Source organism: Pseudonaja textilis, unplaced genomic scaffold (assembly GCF_049901715.1).
Source record: "Pseudonaja textilis isolate UNSWEBS1 unplaced genomic scaffold, rPseTex1.2 PTEXSCF23, whole genome shotgun sequence".
Classification (NCBI taxonomy): domain Eukaryota; kingdom Metazoa; phylum Chordata; class Lepidosauria; order Squamata; family Elapidae; genus Pseudonaja; species Pseudonaja textilis.
Window position 1 is genome coordinate 975,175 of NW_028262868.1, and position 25,877 is coordinate 1,001,051.

Sequence of the window (25,877 nt, forward strand, 5' to 3'; positions counted from 1 at the left end):
TTTTATATCACGGCCAAGTTGATTTAATTGAAAAATTATTTAATTCACGACCGGAGCTGCTACGTCGGCTTGGAAATACGTTGTAGGGAATTAAGGAGACCGAGAGCCGGGTTCGAAACGGGGAAGCCTGTGTGAATTCTAGACCTGTTTTTAGCCAGGAAAAGCAGCCGGGCCACTCTAAGCCAGCCGTTTTCTCCCAGCCCCAGGAAGGAGGCAATAACAAGCCGCTTGAGCTAAAAAAAATATCTGTCCCGTTGTTCCGTGAGTTTTGCTCCGTGTTACGACTGTTTGTTTGTTTTTTAGCGTCGGTGCTGACTTTCCCCAGTCAGCCGTGATTTGATTGACACCTGCCAGGGCACGTGAGAGAGCGGAACGGTGGACCAATGAACGCAGCTACAACTGGAGTGGCCCCAATTACACCCGGGATTCTGTAGTAACCTCTTAGAACCTGCGGTTGGATTGACCCTGAGGCCTCCCCCACCTCACGGGCCCCCCGAGACCCCGTGGTCGTAGGGGGCCAAACCCATGATGAGGGGCGGCGAATCCTCAACTGGAGGGGGCGTTGGAGACAACGCCCATATTTTAATCAAGTGGAAGGGCTACCCCTTACCAGAGGCATCGTGGGTAAAGAGTAGGAATGTCCAAGCTGACGATAGCCTTGTAGTAAGGTTCCGTGCAGAAAATCCAACCAAGCCTGGGGATGGGTGGGAGGAGTTTTGCAACCCTAAGTTCTATGCCTGCACTCAATTTGGTTTTTGTCTTGTACAGGTTTACCTTCAAGAAGCGAGGGGAGCCGACTGTCAACTCATAAAACATTTTCTATGCCCGTTCTATGCCTCCACTCAATTTGTTTTTTTGTCTCGGACAGGTTCACCTTCAAGAAGTGAGGGGAGCCGACTGTCAACTCATAAAACATTTTCTATGCCCGTTCTATGCCTGCACTCAATTTGTTTTTTTGTCTCGGACAGGTTCACCTTCAAGAAGTGAGGGAAGCCGACTGTCAACTCATAAAACATTTTCTATGCCTGTTCTATGCCTGCACTCAATTTGGTTTTTGTCTTGTGTACAGGTCAACCTTCAAGAAGTGAGGGGAGCCGACTGTCAACTCATAAAACATTTTCTATGCCCTTTCTATGCCTGCACTCAATTTGGTTTTTGTCTTGTGTACAGGTCACCTTCAAGAAGTGAGGGGAACCGACTGTCAACTCATAAAACATTTTCTATGCCCGTTTTCCTAGTTGCCAACCGAAAGGCGGGAGGGGGAAAAAGGAGTTTGAAAGAGCGGCGTAGTAGTTTGGGATCGAAAGTGTATTCCCTTCCTATCTTGCAAAGATTGTAACTAAGCGCCTGGCCTTTCCGCCACGCAAACTGGAGAACGTGATCGTCGACATCTTGGCAACGGCCCTGTTTTCGGTTGGAGAATACGAATTACGATACACCCAGAGGGGGGCCACGGTAGAGAACCAGGGTCCAAAGTGACAGCGAATGACGCAATCTTCGAGTTGGCTACACCCAGGTCATGCCGAGATGTTCGCGCCTCATAAATCCTCGGGAGGTTTGATTTACTACCCCGTCCACCAGGCCTCGATCAACCACAGGGGAGGGGAGGGGGGGCGGCCAAAGCCAACGAACCTTTTATTCCATCCGTGCAATAAAACATTCGCGCCCGCTGACGGATTCACCAAGGAGGAAGGACGAGCGAGGGGAAAAGGGGGAAGGCGGCAAGGAGGAACGGAAAGGAGGAAGGATGTCGGATTCCTGTCTTATTACATAGCAATAAATCGGTTCCATTTATAGCAGACCTTGCTGCTGATAAATCCGGAGTGGGGGTGAGGGGGGTGAGGGGGGTGAGGGCAAGGAGGGGAGGGGGCCGCACGTATAATTAACCCGGGAGGCGCAAGGGCCTTGCTACTCCATTGCATAGCAATATTCCAAGAATTCATAGTGAACCCTGTCACTGATAAATTAAACATCAGAGAGGAAAAGAGGGCGGGGGAGGGAAGAGGGGATCGGGGAAGGGGAGGCCGCCACGAAAGCCCTCCGCGTGGGGACAACTTCGCACGCGTGGCCTTGCCCAAACTACACCCCACCCCCCAAAAAAAGGCAACAACGCGACGCCGTTTGCCAAGGGGGGGGATCTGCTTCGCGAGGGAGAGAGAGAGAGAGACGGCGAGACGACGGGACGGCGTTTTAGGGGGTGAGGGGGTGTTCCCGGCTCAGAAGTTGTTGTCGATATTCCACACGTCGCCGCTCAGGGCGTTGGCGGCTCCCTGCAGCGTCCAGGTGACCAGGGCCAGTTGCCGTCGGAAGAGGGCTTCGTCGAACTTCTCCGGGGCGTCCCGTAAGAGGCCGACGTGCTCCAGGAGGGCCCCCAAGGTGTGGGGGCCCCGGCCGTGGAGAATGTGCCGGAAGGGAGTTTCGGTCACCGCCACGTATTGAGAGAGGAAGTAGAATTCCACCTGGAGGAAGAAGGAGGGGAAGCGTTGGGAGGCGTCCATTGGATGGCGGCGGACCCCGCCCCCCCAAAAAGGGCCAGTGCCAGGCTGAAGGATTTGGGGAGGGGGTGTGTGTCTCTCCTCACCCTTGAGGGCCCCCAGAACCGTCGATTGATAATCTTGCAGGATTTGCGTCTGGGGGATACCGCGGAGAGAGGGCAGAGGAAGGGATGGCAAGAGAGTAAACAGGCCACAGCGGAGAGATGGCGGAGGAAGGGAGTGCAAGAGAGTAAACAGGATACAGCGGAGGGATGGCGGAGGAAGGGATTGGAAGAGAGTAAACAGGATAGAGTGGAGAGATGGCAGAGGAAGGGATTGCAAGAGAGTAAACAGGCTACAGCGGAGAGATGGCAGAGGAAGGGATTAAAAGAGAGTAAACAGGCTAAGCAGAGAGATGGCAGAGGAAGGATTGCAAGAGAGTAAACAGGAGAGAGATGGCAGAGGAAGGGATTGAAAGAGAGTAAACAGTGGAGAGATGGCAGAGGAAGGGATGGCAAGAAGTAACAGGCTACAGCGGAGAGATGGCAGAGGAAGGGATTGGAAGAGAGTAAACAGGCTAGAGTGGAGAGATGGCAGAGGAAGGGATTAAGAGAGTAAACAGGATACAGGAGAGAGGAGGAAGGATTGAAGAGAGTAAACAGGCTACAGCGGAGAGATGGCGGAGGAAGGGATTGCAAGAGAGTAAACAGGCTACAGCGGAGAGAGGGCAGAGGAAGGGATTGCAAGAGAGTAAACAGGCTACAGCGGAGAGATGGCAGAGGAAGGGATTAAAAGAGAGTAAACAGGCTACAGAGGAGAGATGGCAGAGGAAGGGATTGCAAGAGAGTAAACAGGCTACAGCGGAGAGATGGCGGAGAAGGGATTAAAAGAGAGTAAACAGGCTACAGCGGAGAGATGGCAGAGGAAGGGATTAAAGAGAGTAAACAGGCGAGAGGGAGAGAGATGCACAGCAGAAGAAGGGAGAGATGGCAGATGGCGGAGAAGGGATTAGCGGGAGAAAGAGAGGGATAAAAAACAGGCCACACAGCAGAGGAAGGGGAGAGATGGCAGAAGAAGGGATTAAAAGAGAGTAAACAGGCTACACAGAGAGCGAGGAAGAGAGATGGCAGAGAGATGGCAGGATTAAAAGAGAGTAAACAGGCTACAGAGAGAGATGGCAGTAAACGGAGAGATGGCAGAGGAAGGGATGGCAAGAGAGTAAACAGGCTACAGCGGAGAGATGGCAGAGGAAGGGATTGCAAGAGAGTAAACAGGCTACAGCGGAGAGATGGCAGAGGAAGGGATTGAAAGAGAGTAAACAGGCTACAGCGGAGAGATGGCAGAGGAAGGGATTGAAAAGAGAGTAAACAGGCTACAGCGGAGAGATGGCAGAGAAGGGATGAAAGAGAGTAAACAGGCTACAGCGGAGAGATGGCAGAGGAAGGGATTGCAAGAGAGTAAACAGGCTACAGCGGAGAGATGGCAGAGGAAGGGATGAAAGAGAGTAAACAGGCTAGAGAGAGAGATGGCAGAGGAAGGGATGGCAAGAGAGTAAACAGGCTACAGCGGAGAGATGGCAGAGGAAGGGATTGCAAGAGAGTAAACAGGCTACAGCGGAGAGATGGCAGAGGAAGGGATTGCAAGAGAGTAAACAGGCTACAGCGGAGAGATGGCAGAGGACGGGATTGCAAGAGAGTAAACAGGCTACAGCGGAGAGATGGCAGAGGAAGGGATTGCAAGAGAGTAAACAGGCTACAGCGGAGAGATGGCAGAGGAAGGGATTGCAAGAGAGTAAACAGGCTACAGAGGAGAGATGGCAGAGGAAGGGATGAAAAGAGAGTAAACAGGCTAGAGAGGAGAGATGGCAGAAGAAGGGATTGCAAGAGAGTAAACAGGCTACAGCGGAGAGAGGGCAGAGGAAGGGATTGCAAGAGAGTAAACAGGCTACAGCGGAGAGATGGCAGAGGAAGGGATTGCAAGAGAGTAAACAGGCTACAGCGGAGAGAGGGCAGAGGAAGGGATTGCAAGAGAGTAAACAGGCTACAGCGGAGAGATGGCAGAGGAAGGGATTGCAAGAGAGTAAACAGGCTACAGCGGAGAGATGGCGGAGGAAGGGATTGCAAGAGAGTAAACAGGCTACAACGGAGAGATGGCGGAGGGATTGCAAGAGAGTAAAGAGGCTACAGAGCAGAGATGGCAGAGGAAGGGATTGCAAGAGAGTAAACAGGCTACAGCGGAGAGATGGCAGAGGAAGGGATGAAGAGAGTAAACAGGCTACAGAGGAGAGATGGCAGAGAAGGGATTGCAAGAGAGTAAACAGGCTTCAGCGGAGAGATGGCAGAGGAAGGATTGCAAGAGAGTAAACAGGCTACAGCGGAGAGATGGCAGAGGAAGGGATGAAAAGAGAGTAAACAGGCTAGAGAGGAGAGATGGCAGAAGAAGGGATTGCAAGAGAGTAAACAGGCTACAGGGAGAGAGGGCAGAGGAAGGGATTGCAAGAGAGTAAACAGGCTACAGCGGAGAGATGGCAGAGGAAGGGATTGCAAGAGAGTAAACAGGCTACAGCGGAGAGATGGCGGAGGAAGGGATTGCAAGAGAGTAAACAGGCTACAGCGGAGAGATGGCAGAGGAAGGGATTGAAAAGAGAGTAAACAGGCTACAGCGGAGAGAGGGCAGAGGAAGGGATTGCAAGAGAGTAAACAGGCTACAGCGGAGAGATGGCAGAGGAAGGGATGAAAAGAGAGTAAACAGGCTAGAGAGGAGAGATGGCAGAAGAAGGGATTGCAAGAGAGTAAACAGGCTACAGCGGAGAGATGGCAGAGGAAGGGATTGCAAGAGAGTAAACAGGCTACAGCGGAGAGATGGCAGAGGAAGGGATTAAAAGAGAGTAAACAGGCTACAGCGGAGAGATGGCAGAGGAAGGGATTGCAAGAGAGTAAACAGGCTACAGCGGAGAGAGGGCAGAGGAAGGGATTGCAAGAGAGTAAACAGGCTACAGCGGAGAGATGGCAGAGGAAGGGATTAAAAGAGAGTAAACAGGCTACAGCGGAGAGATGGCAGAGGAAGGGATTGCAAGAGAGTAAACAGGCTACAGCGGAGAGATGGCAGAGGAAGGGATTGCAAGAGAGTAAACAGGCTACAGCGGAGAGAGATGGCAGAGGAAGGGATTGCAAGAGAGTAAACAGGCTACAGCGGAGAGAGGGCAGAGGAAGGGATTGCAGTTCTTGGCAACCTTCGGGCCCCCAGACCTCCTCCAAAGACCTTCCCCCCCCCACAACCCGGCCTCACCCGCATGATGCGAACGTTAAACATCCGCAGAAGCCGCTCGTTGTGTTCCTCCGAGGTGTAGATGTCCCTGCGCAGCTTCTCGGCGGCCCGCACGTAATCCCCCCGGGCCGAGTACATCCACTGCAGGGTGAGACCCCGACTCTGGGCGAGGGAGAAGCAGAGTAAGGGGGGGGGAGAGAAGGGTGTGAAGCCCCGGTATCGGGTGCAGAGGGGTTGGGGGGGGATCCCCCCTCCGAGGAGAGAGGCCCAGCGGCATCACCGGACAGGTGGCGCCCCAGGTGAGCAGGCGTGTTCCTCCCTTGCGTCGCCTTCTCCCCCCGGCCGGACGCTCTGAGAAACGCAGAGTAAGCGGCGTTGTTTTCCCGGGAGGACGGATCTCACTAGTTGAGAAGGCGGTGGTACTACTACGCACTCTCCTGATTTGGGGCCGCTGTGGGGTGCCACCTCCTGCAACATGGGGTGTGTAGTTGACGTGGAAGCGGGAGGCAGACGGAGGGTGCTCAACTCGCACCAGTCTCCATTTTGGGGAGCCCTCTTGGGGAACAACTTAGCAGAAAATGGCTCCCCAAATACGGAGGTGCTAATTTGGTTTGCGGGGGTGAAAGCATCGGGGTAGAAACTAGGAGAATGGGAGTTGTAGTCCCGCCTTAGGCATGAAAGCCGGCTTGGTGACTTTGGGCCAATCACTAGGCGACCGTGAGTTCTAGTCCCGCCTTAGGCACCTGAACGCCACCTGGGTGACTTTGGGCCAATCACTAGGCGACCGTGAGTTCTAGTCCCGCCTTAGGCACGAAAGCCACCTGGGTGACTTTGGGCCAATCACTAGGCGACGTGAGTTCTAGTCCTTAGGCACAAAGCCGGCTGGGTGACTTTGGGCCAATCACTGGCGCTGTGGGTTCTAGTCCCGCCTTAGGCACGAAAGCCACCTGGGTGACTTTGGGCCAATCACTAGGCGACCGTGAGTTCTAGTCCCGCCTTAGGCATGAAAGCCACCTGGGTGACTTTGGGCCAATCACTAGGCGACAGTGAGTTCTAGTCCCGCCTTAGGCACAAAAGCCGGCTGAGTGACTTTGGGCTAATCACTAGGTGACCGCGAGTTCTAGTCCCGCCTTAGTGGGCTGGATGACCAATCCCCAGGAGACGGGGATTTCTGCCTCCCAGGGGATTTTTCGGCCGGCTGAAGGCATTTTTGGCCTTCCCGGAGACAAGAGGAACCTTGGGAGGCCAAAAAATGGCCCTGCCGAGGATAGAGAGGCTTCCCTCGAGTCTTCGGGAGGGCGACAAATGGCCATCGTCAACGGGCCCCAAAAACCCCGGCTGGGAGCCGTGCGCATGCACCGTGCAGAGTGAGGTGGGTGGGGAGGGGGTGTTGTGCTCGTACGCACGGCAGGGAAGGCCGCCTTGTATTGTGCATGCCGACACCGCAACCCGAAAGCTTCGCCGTCCTTGCAACGACCGTTTTTCCGCGGGGAACCCCGGCGTCCCGTGGCACCAACCGGTTGGCCTGAACCGGTGCAAACGGGCTAAAGTCCCAGGACGGCGGGAGGGGGGGGCGGGGAAGGCGGGGAGGGGCTCCCACCTTCAGCTGGGCGTTGAAGTGGTTGAAGCGGGCAATCTGCGCCAGGAGGACGTCGCCGTAGCACCAGTAGTCCAGGGGCAGGAGGTGGTCGTGGGTCAGCTTGAGGAGGAGGTGGCCGACCACTTCGGCCACCGTCTTGGCCACGGCCGGCAGGCGGCCCTGCAGCGCCCGGTTCAGGTGGTCGTAGGTGTCCAGCATGGTGTTGAGGAAGGGGTACGGGCGCGAGTCCTGCCGGGGGAAAGGGGGACACACACACACACACGGTGATGGGCTGGAGAAGAGGGACGGGCTGCGGACCCTGCCTCTGCCGACGACGGGGAGGGGGCTGGCGGGGTCCAGTTCCCCGAAGTAGTGGAATGGGGGGAGGTTGAGATGGCGGGACTCCCAACTCCCAGAATCCCCAGCGGACCCTAGAGATGGGGAGGAGGGACTTCCTGCATTTCAGTCCTTGCAGGGAGGGGGTGAGGGCGTGGGGAGGGGGCCCTCTCACCTCTACGAAAGAGAACTCCACCGCCGGGACGCCGCCAAAGGAGGTGAAGGCGAAGGCGCTGCTGTCCATGGGGAGGGGCTGGATGCTGGGGGAGAGAAACCCACCAGGGTCAGGGGGTCAGGGGTTAGGGTTAGGAATTTCCCAGAATTCCCCAGCCATCATGGCGGATCTTAAGATGGATGGACTGCCACTCCCAGAATTCCCCAGCCATCATGGCGGACCTTAAGATGGAGGACTTCCACTCCCAGAATTCCCCAGCCATCATGGCGGATCTTAAGATGGAGGATTTCCACTCCCAGAATTCCCCAGCCATCATGGCGGAGCTTAAGTTGGAGGACTTCCACTCCCAGAATTCCCCAGCCATCATGGCGGACCTTGAGATGGAGGACTTCAACTCCCAGAATTCCCCAGCCATCATGGCGGACCTTGAGATGGAGGACTTCCACTCCCAGAATTCCCCAACCATCATGGCGGAGCTTAAGACGGATGGACTGCCACTCCCAGAATTCCCCAGCCATCATGGCAGATCTTAAGATGGAGGACTTCCACTCCCAGAATTCCCCAGCCATCATGGCGGACCTTAAGATGGAGGACTTCCACTCCCAGAATTCCCCAGCCATCATGGCGGACCTTAAGATGGAGGACTTCCACTCCCAGAATTCCCCAGCTGGCATAGTGGAACTTAAGATGGAGGACTTCAAGCTTTGCTGGCTGGGGAATTCTGGGCGTTGAAGTCCATCAGTCTTAACGGGGCCAAATTCAGAATGGGGAATTCTGGGAATTGGAGTCCAGCCTGCTTTTCAATTGCCAAGATTAAGAAATACCGATTAAACCCCCGTTTTTTTTAGTTTTTTTCTTCTTCTCTGATTTATTGTCCAATTTTTACCGATTCTGCCGCTCAGCCCTGATGGGAGGGGACCAAGGGGAGGAGGGAGGGGTGGACTTGGGGGGTCTCAAAAAGGGGTTCTTTAAATCCCCCTTACCCCTCAGTCTCCCAGCGCCGGCCCTGCTCGGTCATCTGCTCGAAGAGGCTTTGACCACTCCGATTCGGACTGTCCACCTGCAGGAAAGGACCTTTGGGGATGGATGGCCTCAAGGAGTCCCTTTCGTCCTGCCCTCCTCCCCCCCCGCCCCACATCCCAGGGGCTGCCCTCCCCCTCCCCCACCTGCCCCTCCGCTCCTCCTCACCTGCTTAATGACGCTCTCGATGAGGCTGATCAGGGCCGGGCTGGTCTTAGCCAGCAATCGGTCGTCTCCTGCCAAGAGACCAGCGGCTAAGGTTCTAGTCCTCATTGAGAAACTTTTGTCGGGGACTCTTCCCCACCCGGTGGTTTTTTTTTTCCCACCTGGCTGGGGGTAATGGCAGCTGGGAGGCAGAGGAGGGGGCTCTCTACCCCCTTAGCAGCCACGCTCCTTCACGGATAACAGATAATCCGAGTTGGAAGGGATCCTGGAGGTCACCTAGACCAACCCCCCTGCCTAAGCAGGAGACCCCACACCATTTCTGGAAGAAAGGAAGAAAGGAGAGAAAGGGAGGGATGGGGAAGGAAGGAAGGAAGGAAGGAAGGAAGGAAGGAAGGAAGGAAGGAAGGAAGGAAGGAAGGAAGGAAGGAATAACAGAGTTGGAAGGGAACTTGGAGGTCATCTAGTCCAACCCCTGCCCAAGCAGGAGCCCCTATGCCATTTCTGAAAGAAAGGAGAGAAAGAGAAAGGGAAGGAAGGAAGGAAGAAGGAAAGAAAGAAAGATAAAGAAAGAAAGAAAGAAAGAAAGAAAGAAAGAAAGAAAGAAAGAAAGAAAGAAAGAAAGAAAGAGGAAGGAAGGAAGGAAGGAAGGAAGGAAGGAGGAAAGAAAGAAAGAAAGATGAAAGAAAGAACAGAATAACAGAGTTGGAAGGGACCTTGGAGGTCATCTAGTCCAACCCCTGCCCAAGCAGGAGCCCCTATGCCATTTCTGAAAGAGAGAAAGAGAAAGGGACGGAAGGAAGGAAGAAGGAAAGAAAGGAAGATGAAAGAAAGAAAGAAAGAAAGAAAGAAAGAAAGAAAGAAAGAAAGAAAGAAAGAAAGAATGAATACCGGAGTTGGAATGGATCTTGTAGGTCATCTAGTCCAACCCCAATCCACCCAAGCAGGAGACCCTACACCATTTCTGAAAGAAAGGAGAGAAAGAGAAAGGGAAGGGATACAGAAAGGAAGGAAGCAAGGAAGGAAGGAAGGAAGGAAGGAAGGAAAGAAAGAAAGAAAGAAAGAAAGAAAGAAAGAAAGAAAGAAAGAAAGAAAGAAAGAAAGAAAGAATACCGGAGTTGGAATGGATCTTGTAGGTCATCTAGTCCAACCCCAATCCACCCAAGCAGGACACCCTATGCCATTTCTGAAAGAAAGGAGAGAAAGAGGAAGGGAAGGAAGGAAAAAGAAAAGAAAGAAAGAACAGAATAACAGAGTTGGAAGGGACCTTGCAGGTCATCTAGTCCAACCCCCCGCCTGCCCAAGCAGGAAGACCCTACGCCATCTTCCGACAGGATGGCACTCCAATCTCTTCTCGTCCGTCTCCCGGGATGATGGCGCTCCCACAACCTTCCTTTCGGCAGCTCAGGTCTGTCGTCCTCCCCCGCCCCCAAGACCAGCAATCTCTCTGAGTTGGGGAGGGGACTACGGGGGCTCTTCCCCCACCCCCCACCCCCGTCCCACTCACCCAGGACAGCATTGTCCAGGCTGATGTAGGCAGCGGCCTTCAGGTGCAGCATCGTCAGGTACCCCTGCAGAGGGCGGAGCGTCTGATTTAAAATGCGGGTAGGGGCTTCCCCGTAGGGCAACTAGGACGAGGAGCTCCCCCATTCCCGTGGCTGATCCCCCTCGATCGAAGGGTCTGGGGGTCCCTGGCCTGCCCGAGAGACAGACCCCGAGTAATGGGGGTGGTTACATTGTCCCCCCTCCCCAAAACCACGCCGCCCAGGGCCCGCTCACCTCCAGCCACTCGGTGGAGCCCACGCTGCCAAAATCGCCCGCGTCCCAGCTGACGAAAAGCAGGCTCCTCCGTAGCTGGAACCCTGCGGTGTAGGGACAGAGGGATTGTTTCAACCCGGGCTTCCGAGACCGTAATGACCGCACGATGCTTTTTTTTCCCCAAAAACCAAGCGAATCTCGTTTGATTCGCAACGCTGGGAATGATTGTCATTCCCAGCCCGGGAATGAAACTCAAACTAGTTCCTCGAGATAAGCACCCGCCGTTCTTCCCTGTGAAGTGCGGCCAAAAACAGAGTGTCCAATGAACTAGAAAAGAAACCAACCGACGTGTGTGTGTGTGTGTGTGTGTGTGTGTATAGATAGATAGATAGATAGATAGATAGATAGATAGATAGATAGATAGATAGATATATTCATATTCTGAGGTTCTCGGGTATTAGTATGTGGATCTTTGGTTATTTGTTTCCTCGCGTAAGATTGGCAGTATCTAGCACGTTTGATGAAGTCATTCATCTTCTTCAGGCTTGTGTTCGGCTCTGTGCTTCTCAGAGTGAAGCACAGAATGAAGCACAGAGAAGCACAGAGCCGAAGACACAAGCCTGAAGATGATGAATGAGACTTCATCGAAACGTTGCCTAGATACTGCCAATCTTACGCAGGAGAAAACCCAAATAACCAAAGATCGATTGATCTATCTATCTATCTATCTATCTATCTACATACACACACACACACACACACACACACACACACACAGACATAAATACAGAGCTTCAAGGAGGACTCGGAACCGATCGAACTAAAGTTGCTTCCTGCAAAGATTCCTGTCCCTTTGCTCCTCCTTTATGTCTTATGGGAGAGGCGATCGCCTCCCAGCCTTGCTCCCGAGTCGTCCCTTTTGTCTCAGTTGCTCTCGCCTTCTGGCAGCTCTGTGCATACGCACTGGGAACAGGCTCCCACTGTTCCTCTTCCTCGCTGATGTCAGATTCTGGAAGCTCCGGAGGCAGCACCCTACTCCCAGGTGGCCCTGGCCTCATCTCTGTTTCGGACGCAAGAGCCTCGTCCGAGTCCTCTTCAGACTCCCGGACAGGCCCCGTTCTTCCCCACTGTCCGATTCCAATCTATCTATCTATCTATCTATCTATCTATCTATCTATCTATCTATCTTTGGTTATTTGGGTCTTCACTCTGAGAAGCACAGAGCCGAAGACACAAGCCTGAAGATGATGAATGAGACTTCATCGAAACGTTGCCTAGATACTTCCAATCTTACTCTCGAACTCATGACATCCCCTTCCTTCCCCCCCTCCGCAGCTCTAGAGTGGGCCTACCCCCACCCAACAGCCGCTGGGACCCAAAAGGGGGTGCCGTGAGATCCCCGACTCTGAAAGCAGCCACCTCGCCTTACGTCCGTCCATTTAGCCACCATCGGAAGTTCCGACGGCACTGGAAAAAAAAGTGACTCGAGCCGTTGTTTCACGCTTACGACCATTGTACCACCCCAATAGCCAAGCGATCAAAAGGCAAGACGCTTGGCAAGGGTCTCGTATTTATGACAGTTGCAGTGTCCCCGGTCGCGTGAGCAAAATCAATGGGCGAGCCATATTCACTTCACGACTGTGTGACTCTCTGAACAACTGCAGTGATTCGCTGAACAAACTGCCCAGGAAGAAAGGGAGTAAAATAGGCAAAAACTCACTTATCAACGGTCTCACTTAGTGACAGAAATTTTAGGTTCAATTGTGGCCATAAGTCAAGGACTCCCTGTCAGGATTTCGGCAGCTGCCCTTGTTACATCGTGAGAACTTCGAGCCAAGCTTCAAAACTTTGAAGGATTTATTAGGAGTGAACATGTCGGCATGACCTGTGTGTAGCCGACTCTGAGACACGACATATAATATACTATCACCTCTGACCCTGTTTTCCTCCACTCCTCTGGCTATGTCATTGTTCCTGTACTCCAACTGAAACATGTTCATAGCTGAGAGTCAACAATCACGTTCTCCAACGAGGGATTCATATTCTCCAACCGAAACACCTTCATAGCTGAGCGTCAACAATCACATTCTCCAACTAGGGATTCATATTCTCCAACCGAAACACCTTCACAGCTGAGCGTCAACTATCACATTCTCCAACTAGGGATTCATATTCTCCAACCGAAACACCTTCATAGCTGAGAGTCAACAATCACATTCTCCAACTAGGGATTCATGTTCTCCAACCGAAACACCTTCACAGCTGAGCGTCAACAATCACATTCTCCAACTAGGGATTCATATTCTACAACCGAAACACGGTCAGACCTGAGAGTCAACAGTCACATTTTCCAACTAGGGATTCATATTCTCCAACCGAAACACCTTCATAGCTGAGAGTCAACAATCACATTCTCCAACTAGGGATTCATGTTCTCCAACCGAAACACCTTCATAGCTGAGAGTCAACAATCACATTCTCCAACTAGGGATTCATGTTCTCCAACCGAAACGTCTTCATAGCCGAGAGTCATCAATCCCATTCTCCAACTAGGGATTCATATTCTCCAACCGAAACACCTTCATAGCTGAGCATCAACTATCACATTCTCCAAGTAAGGATTCATATTCTCCAACCGAAACACCTTCATACCTGAGAGTCAACAATCACATTCTCCAACTAGGGATTCATATTCTCCAACCGAAACACCTTCATACCTGAGAGTCAACAATCACATTCTCCAACTAGGGATTCATGTTCTCCAACTGAAACACCTTCACAGCTGAGCATCAACAATCATATTCTCCAACTAGGGATTCATGTTCTCCAACCGAAACACGGTCAGACCTGAGAGTCAACAGTCACAATCACATTAATATTCTCCAACCGAAACATCTTCATAGCTGAAAGTCAACAATCACATTCTCCAACTAGGGATTCATGTTCTCCAACCGAAACACCTTCGTAGCTGAGCGTCAACAATCACATTCTCCAACCAGGGATTAAAATTCTCCAACCGAAACATCTTCATCGCTGAGTGTCAAAAATAGGTATTTTCCTGGCAGAAATCCCAGTAGTTTAGTTACAATCTTTGCAAGTACGGAATGCGCTTTCAGTTTTTAAACTGCTGCACTGCTCCTTCCAATTGCCCCCCACTTTCTGTTGGCAACTATAAAACGGGCGTAGAAATGTTTTATGACTGGACACAACCTCTATTGCAGGGGGAGGCTGGGGTCTTCTGATGTGACATCTCCCCCTGCCCTTACAATGCCTCCCTCATTGGCTTACCATTCTGCACCATGGCGACAAAAGTCCGTGCCAGTTCTAGCAAGATGGCCGTGCCCACTCCAGACCGGGCAGCTCCAGGCCCCAGGGAGTCCCTCTGGGCCCCCACGATCAGATAGTGATCTAGTAGATTCATCGGGATGCAAAAAAACAGAGAATCCCCAGAGATCAGTCTCCCTTCTCCCTTCCTTGTCGCACCACCGTACTACACTCCCGTGGGCCCCGCTTGTACCGGGTTCAAATTTGCCCTCGATGCAGCCGAAAACGTTGTTAATCATCACCGACTGCTGGACGTTGTGCACCCCGAGCTGCAGGCGGAAGTTGGGGTCCCCGGGGCCGAGCAGGTAGGGGACCTCTGGTAGGAGGCCCCTCCAGGACTGGGGGGCCGGGGGTCCCGTCAGCTGCCTGCAAAGGGAGTCGGAAATGAACACGACAAACGCCACGTCGGAAGGCGGGCGCGGCTCCGCTCTCTTTCCATCCTTTCTCCCGCTCAACAATGCCCTCCCCTCCACCCCCCAAAAAAACCCCTCCCCAGCTGGGCGCACACCGTAGCAAGTGGGCCGCCACGGCAGCGCTGATGGGGTGAGCCAGGATGGTGGGCAGCCCCGATGATCTCACGGGCGGAAACTGGGTGTGGTTGAAGGACGGGAAGCCAGGGCTGTAGGGATCTCCAGCCCCCATATGAACCTGCAAAGATGGCGGTTGGGGGGAGAAAAAGAGGCCACCCTGAGCTAGGAAAGCCATCCGGAACCTCCCTGGATCAAGGCAGTCTACCTCGGCGCAGGCCACAGCAGGGGCGCTGCCTCTTCCGCCGCCTGCTCAACGGAGCAGGGGTGAGTGGGAGCACCTGGGCTTTTATCTTCCTTTCTCCTCTCCACTGATCGTCGGAAGCTTTCGCTTAACAACCAGGTCGGCCGAACCGTTGCGAACCGGTTCGCGTAGCTCACCACTGCAATGGAACATCACTGTGCCCCTCCCCGCCGGATGTGTCGGTAACGGCCCCGGCAGGTAGCCGAAGACAAAATGGAGGGAGGGGCAGGTTCGACAGCTTGCTTCGGACCTCCCCGCCAAACCCCCACCCCCACCCCCACCCCCCAATCTTACTCACGTGCCCGTAAATGCTGATGTTAGGGGAAAGGCCCAGTTTACGGGGGTCTTGGGGGATGTCGCTGGGATCCGGGTAGATGAGGAGACCCTTGGCTTGGCTAGCCTCTGCATTGGCCACCTGTGCGTGGGGGGAGGAGAAAGTGCTCGGAATGACCCTTCCCCTTTCGCGACCCTCCCCTCGCATCCTTAAAGCCCCCGAAATCTGTTCTGCGTGGTTCCCAACCTTTGTCATCTCCCCTTCCCACAGGAAGGAGGCTCTGGACATATGTCCCCTTCCCCAAATGCAAGTGGTCTCTGGGCACAATGAGAATAATATCCGCCGAACAAAACTCCGCCCCGGCAACAGGAAAGGCATCAGGCCAGTAAAAGCCTCAGCTCCATTCAGCCGCCGTTCAAATTAGGGGGTCCGTTGTGGAATGGGAATGAGTGGGGCGGTGGCCTAGAGGTGGACCTCTCGCCTCGCAGTCCAGGGGCTGCGAGTTCGATCCTAGGTAGAGGCAGATATTTGCCTCTCTCTGGGCCCAATGAGAATAATATCCACCGAACAAAACTCCGCCCGGCAACAGGAAAGGCATCAGGCCAGTAAAACCCTCAGCCTCCATTCAAATTAGGGGGTCCGTTGTGAAATGGAAATGAGTGGGGCGGTGGCCTGAGGTGGACCTCTCGCCTCAGAGTCCAGGGGCTGTGAGTTCGATCCTAGCTAGAGGCAGATATTTCTTTCTCTCTGGGCACAATGAGAATAATATCCGCCGAACAAAACTCCGCCCGGCAACAGGAAAGGCATCAGGCCAGTAAAACACTCAGCCTCCATTCAAATTAGGGGTTTGTTGTGAAATGGAAATGAGTGGGGCGGTGGCCTAGAGGTGGACCTCTCGCCTCAGAGTCCAGGGGCTGTGAGTTCGATCCTAGCTAGAGGCAGATATTTCTTTCTCTCTGGGCACAATGAGAATAATATCCGCCGAACAAAACTCCGCCCCGGCAACAGGAAAGGCATCAGGCCAGTAAAACACTCAGCCTCCATTTAAATTAGGGGGTCCGTTGTGAAATGGAAATGAGTGGGGCGGTGGCCTAGAGGGGGACCTCTCGCCTCACAGTCCAGGGGCTGCGAGTTCGAACCTAGCTAGAGGCAGATATTTGCCTCTCTCTGGGCCCAATGAGAATAATATCCGCCGAACAAAACTCTGCCCCGGCGACAGGAAAGGCATCCGGCCATTAAAATGCTCTGCTAGCTCTCTTCAAATGGCCCAGACTTCCCCCCACAAGGGATTATGCGGGCCTGAAAGGATGATGGTGGTGATGAGGGGGGTGTCTACGTTGTTGGGGTGCAGCCCGGCTCACCTTCTCGGCATAGCTGATTTTCCCCACGCGGACGATGACCAGGTGACCCCGCGGACTCAGCCCCTGCTGCTCCAGCAGCCCAAAGTCCTCCCTGCGTCCGTAGTTGGCAAAGACGAGGCCACCCTGAGGACGGGGAAGGGGGAGAAACATGCTCAGAGGAGGGGGGCACCCTTCAAATGGGGGTCGGGGGTAGAATTCCCTCCCCAAGAGATGCAAAAAAAAGTCCCCTCCTGCGCTCTCCTGGGCCGAAGATTTCCTCGGAACTCTTCTCTAAGAGCTTCCAGCCCTAGGTGAAATCTATCTTAATCTCTCTTTGGTCCGCGTCAGGGATGGGCACCGACAGGTCGACTTAGAGCAATTCGTTTAGTGACTGTGAGAAGTTCCAACGGCACTGAAAACAGGGAATTGTGACCATTTCTCACGACTTACGACCGTCGTAGCGCACCCCCACGTGGTCACGGGATCAAAATTCAGACACTTGGCCACCGACTCGTATTTATGACGAGTTGAAGTGTTCCCGGGGGGGGGGAGTGTGAGGGGGTCATGGGATCCCCCTTTTTGCAACCTCAATCGCAACCAATGCCAATTCAGGGGAAGCCGGATTCCTTCAACGGCCGTTTTACTCACCGAAAACCTGCCCGTGATTCACTTAACAACCGTGACGCGAACGGTCATAAAACGGGGGCAAACTTCCCTTTATAAGCGCTGTCTAGCTTGGCTTCGGAAATTTAAGGCCCCCAATCATACCTCCGTGCCAAGTTTATATAACCCATGGACCTCAATTCCCAGGATTCCTCGGCTGACTGCTAGGAATTCTGGGAGTTGAAGTTCCGAAGTCTTAAAGTGGCCGAATTTGGACCAGTATGGTCCAAACCAGGCCAGACTGGGTGGACTGGAGAGGATTTGCACCCCCGAGACTCGCTGTCAGGATTCCGGCAGTTCCACCCCCGATTAAAAATCCTGAGTCTCGAGCCAAACTTGCAAAACTTCCAAAAATGGATTTATTGGGAGTGAACATGACGGCACTTCCTGGGTGCAGCCGACTCTCCAATTCTCCAATGGGACACAGCCGTAGCCCAGAGTCCTCCATCATGTTCTCCAATGAGAATTTTGCACCGGCGGAAACTATGATCCCCTAGTTTACTATCTTGGAAAACATTTAAACCAGAGATATTTTTCTTGGGTAGGATACAGTAGAGAATTGACATATTTGATTTATAAATGTTTTTTAACAGCGGCTAGAAATTGAATTGGCTCAAAACTGGAAAAGTGGAAAAAATTCCGTCACAAGACGAGGCGATTAAAGAAAATAACGGAACGGGCAGAAATATCAACAAATGGGACATTAGTCAATTAATGTTAAATGGACATTAGAAATTAAATGGACATTAGAAATTAGACAGCCAGAAGACAGAATATTATCAAAATAGGGGATTTATTTTATCAATGGTCAGATAAGAAAACAGGGGAATAAAATATATTCTAATACGAATGCAGCATAATAGTAAAGATAAGACAGCATAATAAGGTATTAGAACTGATTAGAATGAAATGAATGACAGGATGAATATTTAGGTTTTGGGAAAGTGGAGATTTGCTCGATGACCTGAATTTATAATTATAGTCTATTAAGGATTTAATAATAATAATACAGTTTGCAAAGCTGATCTATTCAATATGAATTTTAATCTCAATTTAGAAGGGAAAAGACTCTTGCACAAGAGATATATGCACCTATCGAACACTGTATCATGGAAAGATGGGTTTATTTGATGTTTTATGTTTGGATTGGTCAATGTTGGTTGTCAAAATAAATTTAAAAAAAAAACACGTAAAAAACAAAGAAAGAAAACATTGACGGAATGCGCTTTCGGTTTCCAAGCTGCCATACTGCTCCCTCCTCCACCACCACCCGTCCTCCCTTTCGGTTGGCAACTCTAAAAAGACCACCAAAATGTTTGATGAGTGGACACTCCGCTCCTGTGCCCCCAAATGCGCCCCGTTGGTGCCTGTGGGCTTGACGGGAGTGCTGCCCAGTGGGCAGAGCAGCCAGTCTTACCACAACGGTGCCAGAGGCGCTATAGGGGCAGTAAACCTCTGGATCCCCCAGCTGCAGTTCCTCTACGACGGCCCCGCTGGCGTCCAGCCGGTGAAGGAAGTTGGGTCGTCCCCTGAAATAAAGCGGGAGGGGACGCAGGAAGGGTTAAAAAGACCCCCCTCCCAGACCCCGTTCCGTCCCCCATTCCCACGGTATCAGCCGTACTGACCGGTCGGGGCGCTGCAGCCTCACGTAGTGGCTATCGGTCCAGCTGTGGTCCAGGCCAAAGGAGGTGAAGGCTGCCAGGACGTGGCTGGAGAGGGCGTCCAGGCGAGGGGAGCCGGGCGGGTGGGGACCCTCACTCATTTGTCTGCCGGGAGGGGAGATAGGATGATTCACAGTCCGGCCGTCATTCTTATTACTATTATTAGTATCAGTAGCAGCAGCAGCAGTAGAAATAAATTATTATTTGCTATTTTTATTATTTTATGATTAACATTATCAATATTATACGTTTATATTCATTTATTAAAAATATGCGATTATGGTTATTTTTTATTATTATCATTGTTATATATTTACATTTATTGAGCAACAGTATATTATTATCATTAGGATATATTTATATTTATTTATGAACGGTAAATTATTATTATTATCATTATGATATATTTATTTATGAACAGTAAATTATTGTCATTATTATATATTTATATTGATGAATAGTACATTATTATCATTATTATATATTTATATTAATTTATGAACAGTACATTATTATCATTATGATATATCTATATTTATTGAGCAACAGTAAATTATTATCATTATGATATATTTATATTTATTTATGAACAGTACATTAGTATTATTATCATTATGATATATTTATTTATGAACAGTAAATTAGTATTATTATCATTATGATATATTTATTTATGAACAGTAAATTATTGTCATTATGATATATTTATATTTATTTATGAATAGTACATTATCATTATGATATATTGATATTTATTTATGAACAGTAAATTAGTATTATCATTATGATATATTGATATTTATTGAGCAACAGTATATTATTATCATTAGGATTTATTTATATTTATTTATGAACAGTAAATTAGTATTATTATCATTATGATATATTTATGAACAGTACATTATTGTCATTATGATATATTGATATTTATGAATAGTACAATATCATTATGATATATTTATATTTATTTATGAACAGTATATTATTATTATATATTACTTATTTATGAACAGTATATTTTCATTATTATTATTGTTGTTGTTGTTACTGTTGTAACTGCTATTACTGCTATTACTGTTATTATTGTTACTATTATTATTGTTGTTATTCACACAAATGACAGTATACACACCAACGAGATAACTATGCTGGGTTTCATATCACAAATCACTAGTCGAACACTTCCCAAACGTTTAGGACTGCGTCAAGTGTGGTTGTTGTTATTATTATTTTATTTTATTGATTTTTATTTTTATTATTTTATTATTATTATTGTTGTTGTTGTTGTTACTGATGTTATCACTATAAAAATAATAATAATAATAATAATAATAATAATAATAATAATATAGGAAATACTAATGCTCTGATGGTCATTTCACAAAATCCTTTCTTAGTGAGCACCTAGAAGCTGTTGTTGTTGTTGTTATTATAACTGTTATTATTACAATTATTATTATTTAGTGGCGTATCTGTCCTTGGGGCTACTTTGGCGACTCATCCATTAAAAAAAAACCGAAAGAAATAAAAAGGAATTTTAAACCACATAAAGGTAAAATAATCAAACAAGGAAATAAAGTAGGAAAAAAGGAAACAAAGAGAATTTAAAAACATGAGATTGGGGGCCCCTTGGGAGGGGCCCTCTCGTTGGCCAGTGAGACCCCCCCTCACTTGCATGGCTAGGTGAGGGTCCTTCCCCCAGATGCCTGGAGAGCCCCCCCCCCGCCATTCCCTCCCGCCAGGTGGCCCTCTTTCCTCGGGGCCCCTCCCCCGGGGGAGGCCCCTCACCGGATGGTCCCCTCGATCTTCTCCTCGTGGAGATACTTCTGGAACATCTCCCTCAGGTCGTGCCAGTAGAGGGGGGGCGGCCCCCGGGGGTCCTCGGTCCGGCGGTAGGGCCCGTCCTCGTTGATCATGGGCAGGAAGTCGCCGCAGGCCGTGCAGGAGCCCCTCCGGGAGGAGACGTAGCCCAGGAGGAAACCTGGAGGGGGGGCAGCAGAGGACGGGGGAGGGGGCAGTGGTTAAGGGGTGGGGGAGGGCGAAGGGCAGGCTGGGGGAGCCGCCCACATTTATACCCGGAGGGTCTGATGCCAATTGTGCGAGATGCCCTCTCCTCTCCCAAAGACCCCCTCCCAAATACCTCCCCTCCCCTTCTGAAAGAGACCCCCAAAAGAGCCCCCTCACAAAGCCAACTCCCAAAGAGCCCCTCCCAAAGAGCCCTCCCAAAGAGCCCCTCCAAAAGAGCCCCCACACAGACCCCCTCACAAAGAGGCCCTCACAAAGAGCCCCTCACACAGAGCGCCCACACAGAACCCCTCCCCAAAAGCCCCCTCACAAAGACCTCCCCACACAGACCCTCCCCACAGACCCCCTCAAAAAGAGCCCCTCCCAAAGAGCCCCTCCCAAAGAGCCCCTCCCAAAGAGCCCCAACACGGACCCCCCCACAAAGACCCGCTCACAAAGAGCCCTTACGAAGAGCCCCTCACAAAGAGCCCCACACAGACCCCCTCACAAAGAGCCCCCTTACAAAGACCCTCAGAAAGAGCCCCCACACAGACCCCCTGTTCCAAAAAGCCCCCTCACAAAGAACCCCTCACAAAGAGCCCCCACACGGACCCCCTCACAAAGAACCCCCTCACAAAGAGCCCCACACGGACCCCCTCACAAAGAACCCCTCACAAAGAGCCCCCACATGGACCCCCACACAGACCCCCTCACAAAGAGCCCCTCCCAAAGAAGCCCTCACAAAGAGCCCCCACACAGACCCCTCACACAGACCCCCATTACAAAGAACCCCTGACAAAGAGCCCCCACACAGACCCCCCTCACACAGACCCCCTGACAAAGACCCCTCACAAAGAGCCCCCACACAGACCCCCTCACACAGACCCCCATTACAAAGAACCCCTGACAAAGAGCCCCCACACAGACCCCCTCACACAGACCCCCATTACAAAGAACCCCTGACAAAGAGCCCCCACACAGACCCCCTCACACAGACCCCCATTACAAAGAACCCTCACAAAGAGCCCCCACACAGACCCCTCACAAAGAAGCCCCTCACAAAGAGCCCCTACACAGACCCCCTCACACAGACCCCCTCACAAAGAAGCCCCTCACAAAGAGCCCCCACACAGACCCCCTCACACAGACCCCCTTACAAAGAACCCCTGACAAAGAGCCCCCACACAGACCCCCTCACAAAGAGCCCCTCCCAAAGAAGCCCTCACAAAGAGCCCCCACACAGACCCCCTCACACAGACCCCCATTACAAAGAACCCCTGACAAAGAGCCCCCACACAGACCCCCTCACAAAGAAGCCCCTCACAAAGAGCCCCCACACAGACCCCCTCACACAGACCCTTACAAAGAACCCCTCACAAAGAGCCCCTACACAGACCCCCTCACACAGACCCCCTCACAAAGAAGCCCCTCACAAAGAGCCCCCACACAGACCCCCTCACACAGACCCCCTTACAAAGAACCCCTCACAAAGAGCCCCCACACAGACCCCCTCACAAAGAAGCCCTCACAAAGAGCCCCACACAGACCCCCTCACACAGACCCCCTTACAAAGAACCCCCTCACAAAGAGCCCCCACACAGACCCCCCTCACACAGACCCCCATTACAAAGAACCCCCTGACAAAGAGCCCCCACACAGACCCCCCTCACACAGACCCCCATTACAAAGAACCCCTGACAAAGAGCCCCACACAGACCCCCTCACACAGACCCCCATTACAAAGGACCCCCTCACAAAGAGCCCCCACACAGACCCCCTCACACAGACCCCCATTACAAAGGACCCCTCACAAAGAGCCCCCACACAGACCCCCTCACACAGACCCCCCATTACAAAGAACCCCTCACAAAGAGCCCCCACACAGACCCCCTCACACAGACCCCCATTACAAAGAACCCCCTCACAAAGAGCCCCACACAGACCCCCCTCACACAGACCCCCATTACAAAGAACCCCACACAGACCCCCTCACAAAGACCCCCTCACAAAGTGCCCCCTCACAAAGAACCCCACACAGACCCCCTCACAAAGAGCCCTCACAAAGAGCCCTCCTCCCAAAGCCAGGAAAAGCACCCGAGGGGCCCTTCGGGACCCCCACCCCTTATTGGGGACTCCAACGGAGGGCCCTCCATCCAAGGGGTTTGGGGTTGGAGCCCACAAAGACAGGAGTTGGGGGCGTCCAGTGCGGCCCCCCTTTCCTCACCTACGATGAGCAGGAGGAGGCCCACCAACGCCAAGTAGACCCCCGTCTTCCAGCGGTGGCTCCGCGGAGGCGGGCGCCCAGCCGGGCCGCGGGCCGGGGGTGACCGGGGTTCCCCCGGGCGGCCTCCTCCATCTTGATCTGAAGCCCCCCACGATCGGGGTCCCCATCGTCCTCGGCCGCGTTGCGGTAGATGGTGTAGGACCTCTGGCCCCGTTTGTGCCTGATCTGGAAGGAAGAGCGTTTGGTTGGGGCGGCGGGAAAAGACCCGCCAGGGCTTCTCTTTCTCCGCCGGTCGACCTCGCAGGGGTGTCGTTGGTTGCGGGAATACGAGGAGCCCTCGTTTGTGTGTCCGGGGAGGGCGGTGTGGGTGAGGGTGAGGAGGGGTGAGGGTGAAGAGATCAGGCCTTCCTCGACTTACCACTCGCCGCAGGCGGTCGGCCCAAACCTCCATCGTCCCGGCGGAGCAGCCCTGCAACCGAGAGAGATCAAAGCAGGCAGAAATTCTGCAGGGCGCCAGCCGTGCCAGGCGGTTATCAGGGCCCACCCTCGCCTGCCCTCCCCCTCCCCCCTCCACCACCCACCACCACCCCGGGGCCCTGCGGGAGAGGTGCCTTATCAGCCCTGGACGCCTGGAGCAGGAGGGCTTATCGGGGTGGCGCAAGGGGGGACCCCACCCGGGCCTCGACGTTGGGCCCAGTGCAGGGGAGGCGGGCTATGTGGGCCCTTTAAGACCCGTGGACCTCCCCCAAAAATATCTGCCTGAGGTGGTTGCAAAGCAGGAGGGAGGGGGAGGGGTCTCCAAGCGTGGCCCCTTTAAGACTTGTGGACCCCCCAAAAAATCTCCCTGAGGTGGTTGCAAAGAGGAGGGAGGGGAGGGGTCTCCAAGCGTGTCCCCTTTAAGACTTGTGGACCCCCCAAAAAAATCTCCCTGAGGTGGTTGCAAAGCAGGAGGGAGGGGAGGGGTCCCCAAGCGTGGCCCCTTTAAGACCTGTGGGCCTCCCCAAAATCTCCTGGGCCAGTTGCAAAGCAGGAGGGAGGGGCGGAGTCTCCAAGCATGGCCCCTTTAAGACTTGCGGACCCCCCAAAAAAATCTCCTGAGGTGGTTGCAAAGCAGGAGGGAGGGAGGGGTCCCCAAGTGTGGCCCCTTTAAGACCTGTGGGCCTCCCCCAAAATCTCCCTGGGCCAGTTGCAAAGCAGGAGGGAGGGGCGGAGTCTCCAAGCATGGCCCCTTTAAGACTTGCGGACCCCCAAAAAATCTCCCTGAGGTGGTTGCAAAGCAGGAGGGAGGGAGGGGTCCCCAAGTGTGGCCCCTTTAAGACCTGTGGGCCTCCCCCAAAATCTCCCTGGGCCAGTTGCAAAGCAGGAGGGAGGGGAGGGGTCTCCAAGCGTGTCCCCTTTAAGACTTGTGGACCCCCCCAAATCTCCTGAGGTGGTTGCAAAGTAGGAGGGAGGGGCGGAGTCTCCAAGCGTGGCCCCTTTAAGACTTGTGGACCCCCAAATCTCCCTGAGATGGTTGCAAAGTAGGAGGGGGGCGGAGTCTCCAAGCGTGGCCCTTTAAGACTTGTGGACCCCCAAATCTCCCTGAGGTGGTTGCAAAGCAGGAGGGAGGGGAGGGGTCTCCAAGCGTGGCCCCTTTAAGACCTGTGGACCCCCAAAAATCTCCCTGGGCCGGTTGCAAAGAGGAGGGGAGGGGCGGGGTCTCCAAGCGTGGCCCCTTTAAGACTTGTGGACCCCCCATAATCTCCCTGAGGTGGTTGCAAAGCAGGAGGGAGGGGCGGAGTCTCCAAGCATGGCCCCTTTAAGACCTGTGGACCCCCAAAAAAATCTCCCTGAGGTGGTTGCAAAGAGGAGGGAGGGGAGGGGTCTCCAAGCGTGTCCCCTTTAAGACCTGTGGACCCCCAAAAAATCTCCCTGGGCCGGTTGCAAAGAGGAGGGAGGGGCGGGGTCTCCAAGCGTGGCCCCTTTAAGACTTGTGGACCCCCCATAATCTCCTGAGGTGGTTGCAAAGCAGGAGGGAGGGGAGGGGTCTCAAGCATGGCCCCTTTAAGACTTGTGGACCCCCCAAATCTCCCTGAGGTGGTTGCAAAGCAGGAGGGAGTGGGCGGAGTCTCCAAGCGTGGCCCCTTAAGACTTGTGCACTTCAACTCCCAGAATTCCCCCAGCCCAGCAAAGCAGCAAAGCTGACCCGGAGGGAATTCTGGGAGTTGAAGTCCACGGGTCTTAAAGGGGGCCACGCTGAGACTCCGCCCACTCCCTCCTGCTTTGCAACCAGCCAAGGAGATTTTTTGGGGGTCCACCAGTCTTAAAGGGGCCACGCTTGAGACCCCGTCCTCCCTCCTGCTTTGCAACCACCTCAGGGAGATTTGGGGAGGGGTCCGCAAGTCTTAAAGGGGCCACCCACCCGCATCCCACATGCCCGCCTCCTCCTGCACTGGGCCCAACGTCGAGACCCCCCACTCAGAGACCCCCACTCATCGCCAAAGTTCCCCCTCCCACCCCTTCTGTCCACCCCTCTCGGCCCAGCCCCCAGCTTGGTGATCTCCTGGTGGTGCCCTGACCCCCCAGGGCCAGAATTAGCACCTCTTGGCCTCCCCAACCTCCTCCAAAGGGTGAATTGGGCCCAGCTTCCAGCCCCCCTCCCTCCCTCCCGCCCCGCCCTGCCCTACGTCTCGGGGGTCTGCTACGGGACAAGGGGGTTGCTTTTCCCACACCCCCACCCCGAAACCCGCTCAAATCTCGGCCTGCCACGCGCACCGACCCTGTTTACTCACCTCTTGCAACACCCGGATTGTTAAAGCTGCTCTACCTTCGCGGAGGGGGTGGGTGGGTGGGTGGAGACGGGGCT

At 52.9% G+C, this 25,877-nt stretch overlaps 1 protein-coding gene and 1 long non-coding RNA gene across 2 annotated transcripts; one reads left to right on the forward strand and one right to left on the reverse strand.

The window, feature by feature from the left end:
- Positions 1–25,825, reverse strand: TFR2 (transferrin receptor 2). Its single transcript, XM_087919005.1, is given in 20 exon segments — positions 1–2,459; positions 5,763–5,903; positions 7,342–7,569; positions 7,832–7,916; positions 8,815–8,891; positions 9,020–9,087; positions 10,521–10,584; positions 10,793–10,875; positions 14,060–14,179; positions 14,289–14,461; positions 14,604–14,743; positions 15,165–15,281; positions 16,502–16,624; positions 18,561–18,672; positions 18,769–18,909; positions 20,593–20,785; positions 23,033–23,131; positions 23,134–23,257; positions 23,451–23,501; positions 25,804–25,825. Coding segments are annotated over 19 exon segments (2,364 nt in total). The 5' UTR covers positions 23,484–23,501; positions 25,804–25,825; the 3' UTR covers positions 1–2,216.
- On the forward strand, positions 4,001–4,936 carry LOC148123711 (uncharacterized). Its single transcript, XR_015740574.1, has 2 exons — positions 4,001–4,313; positions 4,833–4,936. It is a non-coding gene; the product is annotated as an uncharacterized LOC148123711 (long non-coding RNA).
- Positions 25,826–25,877: the final 52 nt, after the last annotated feature.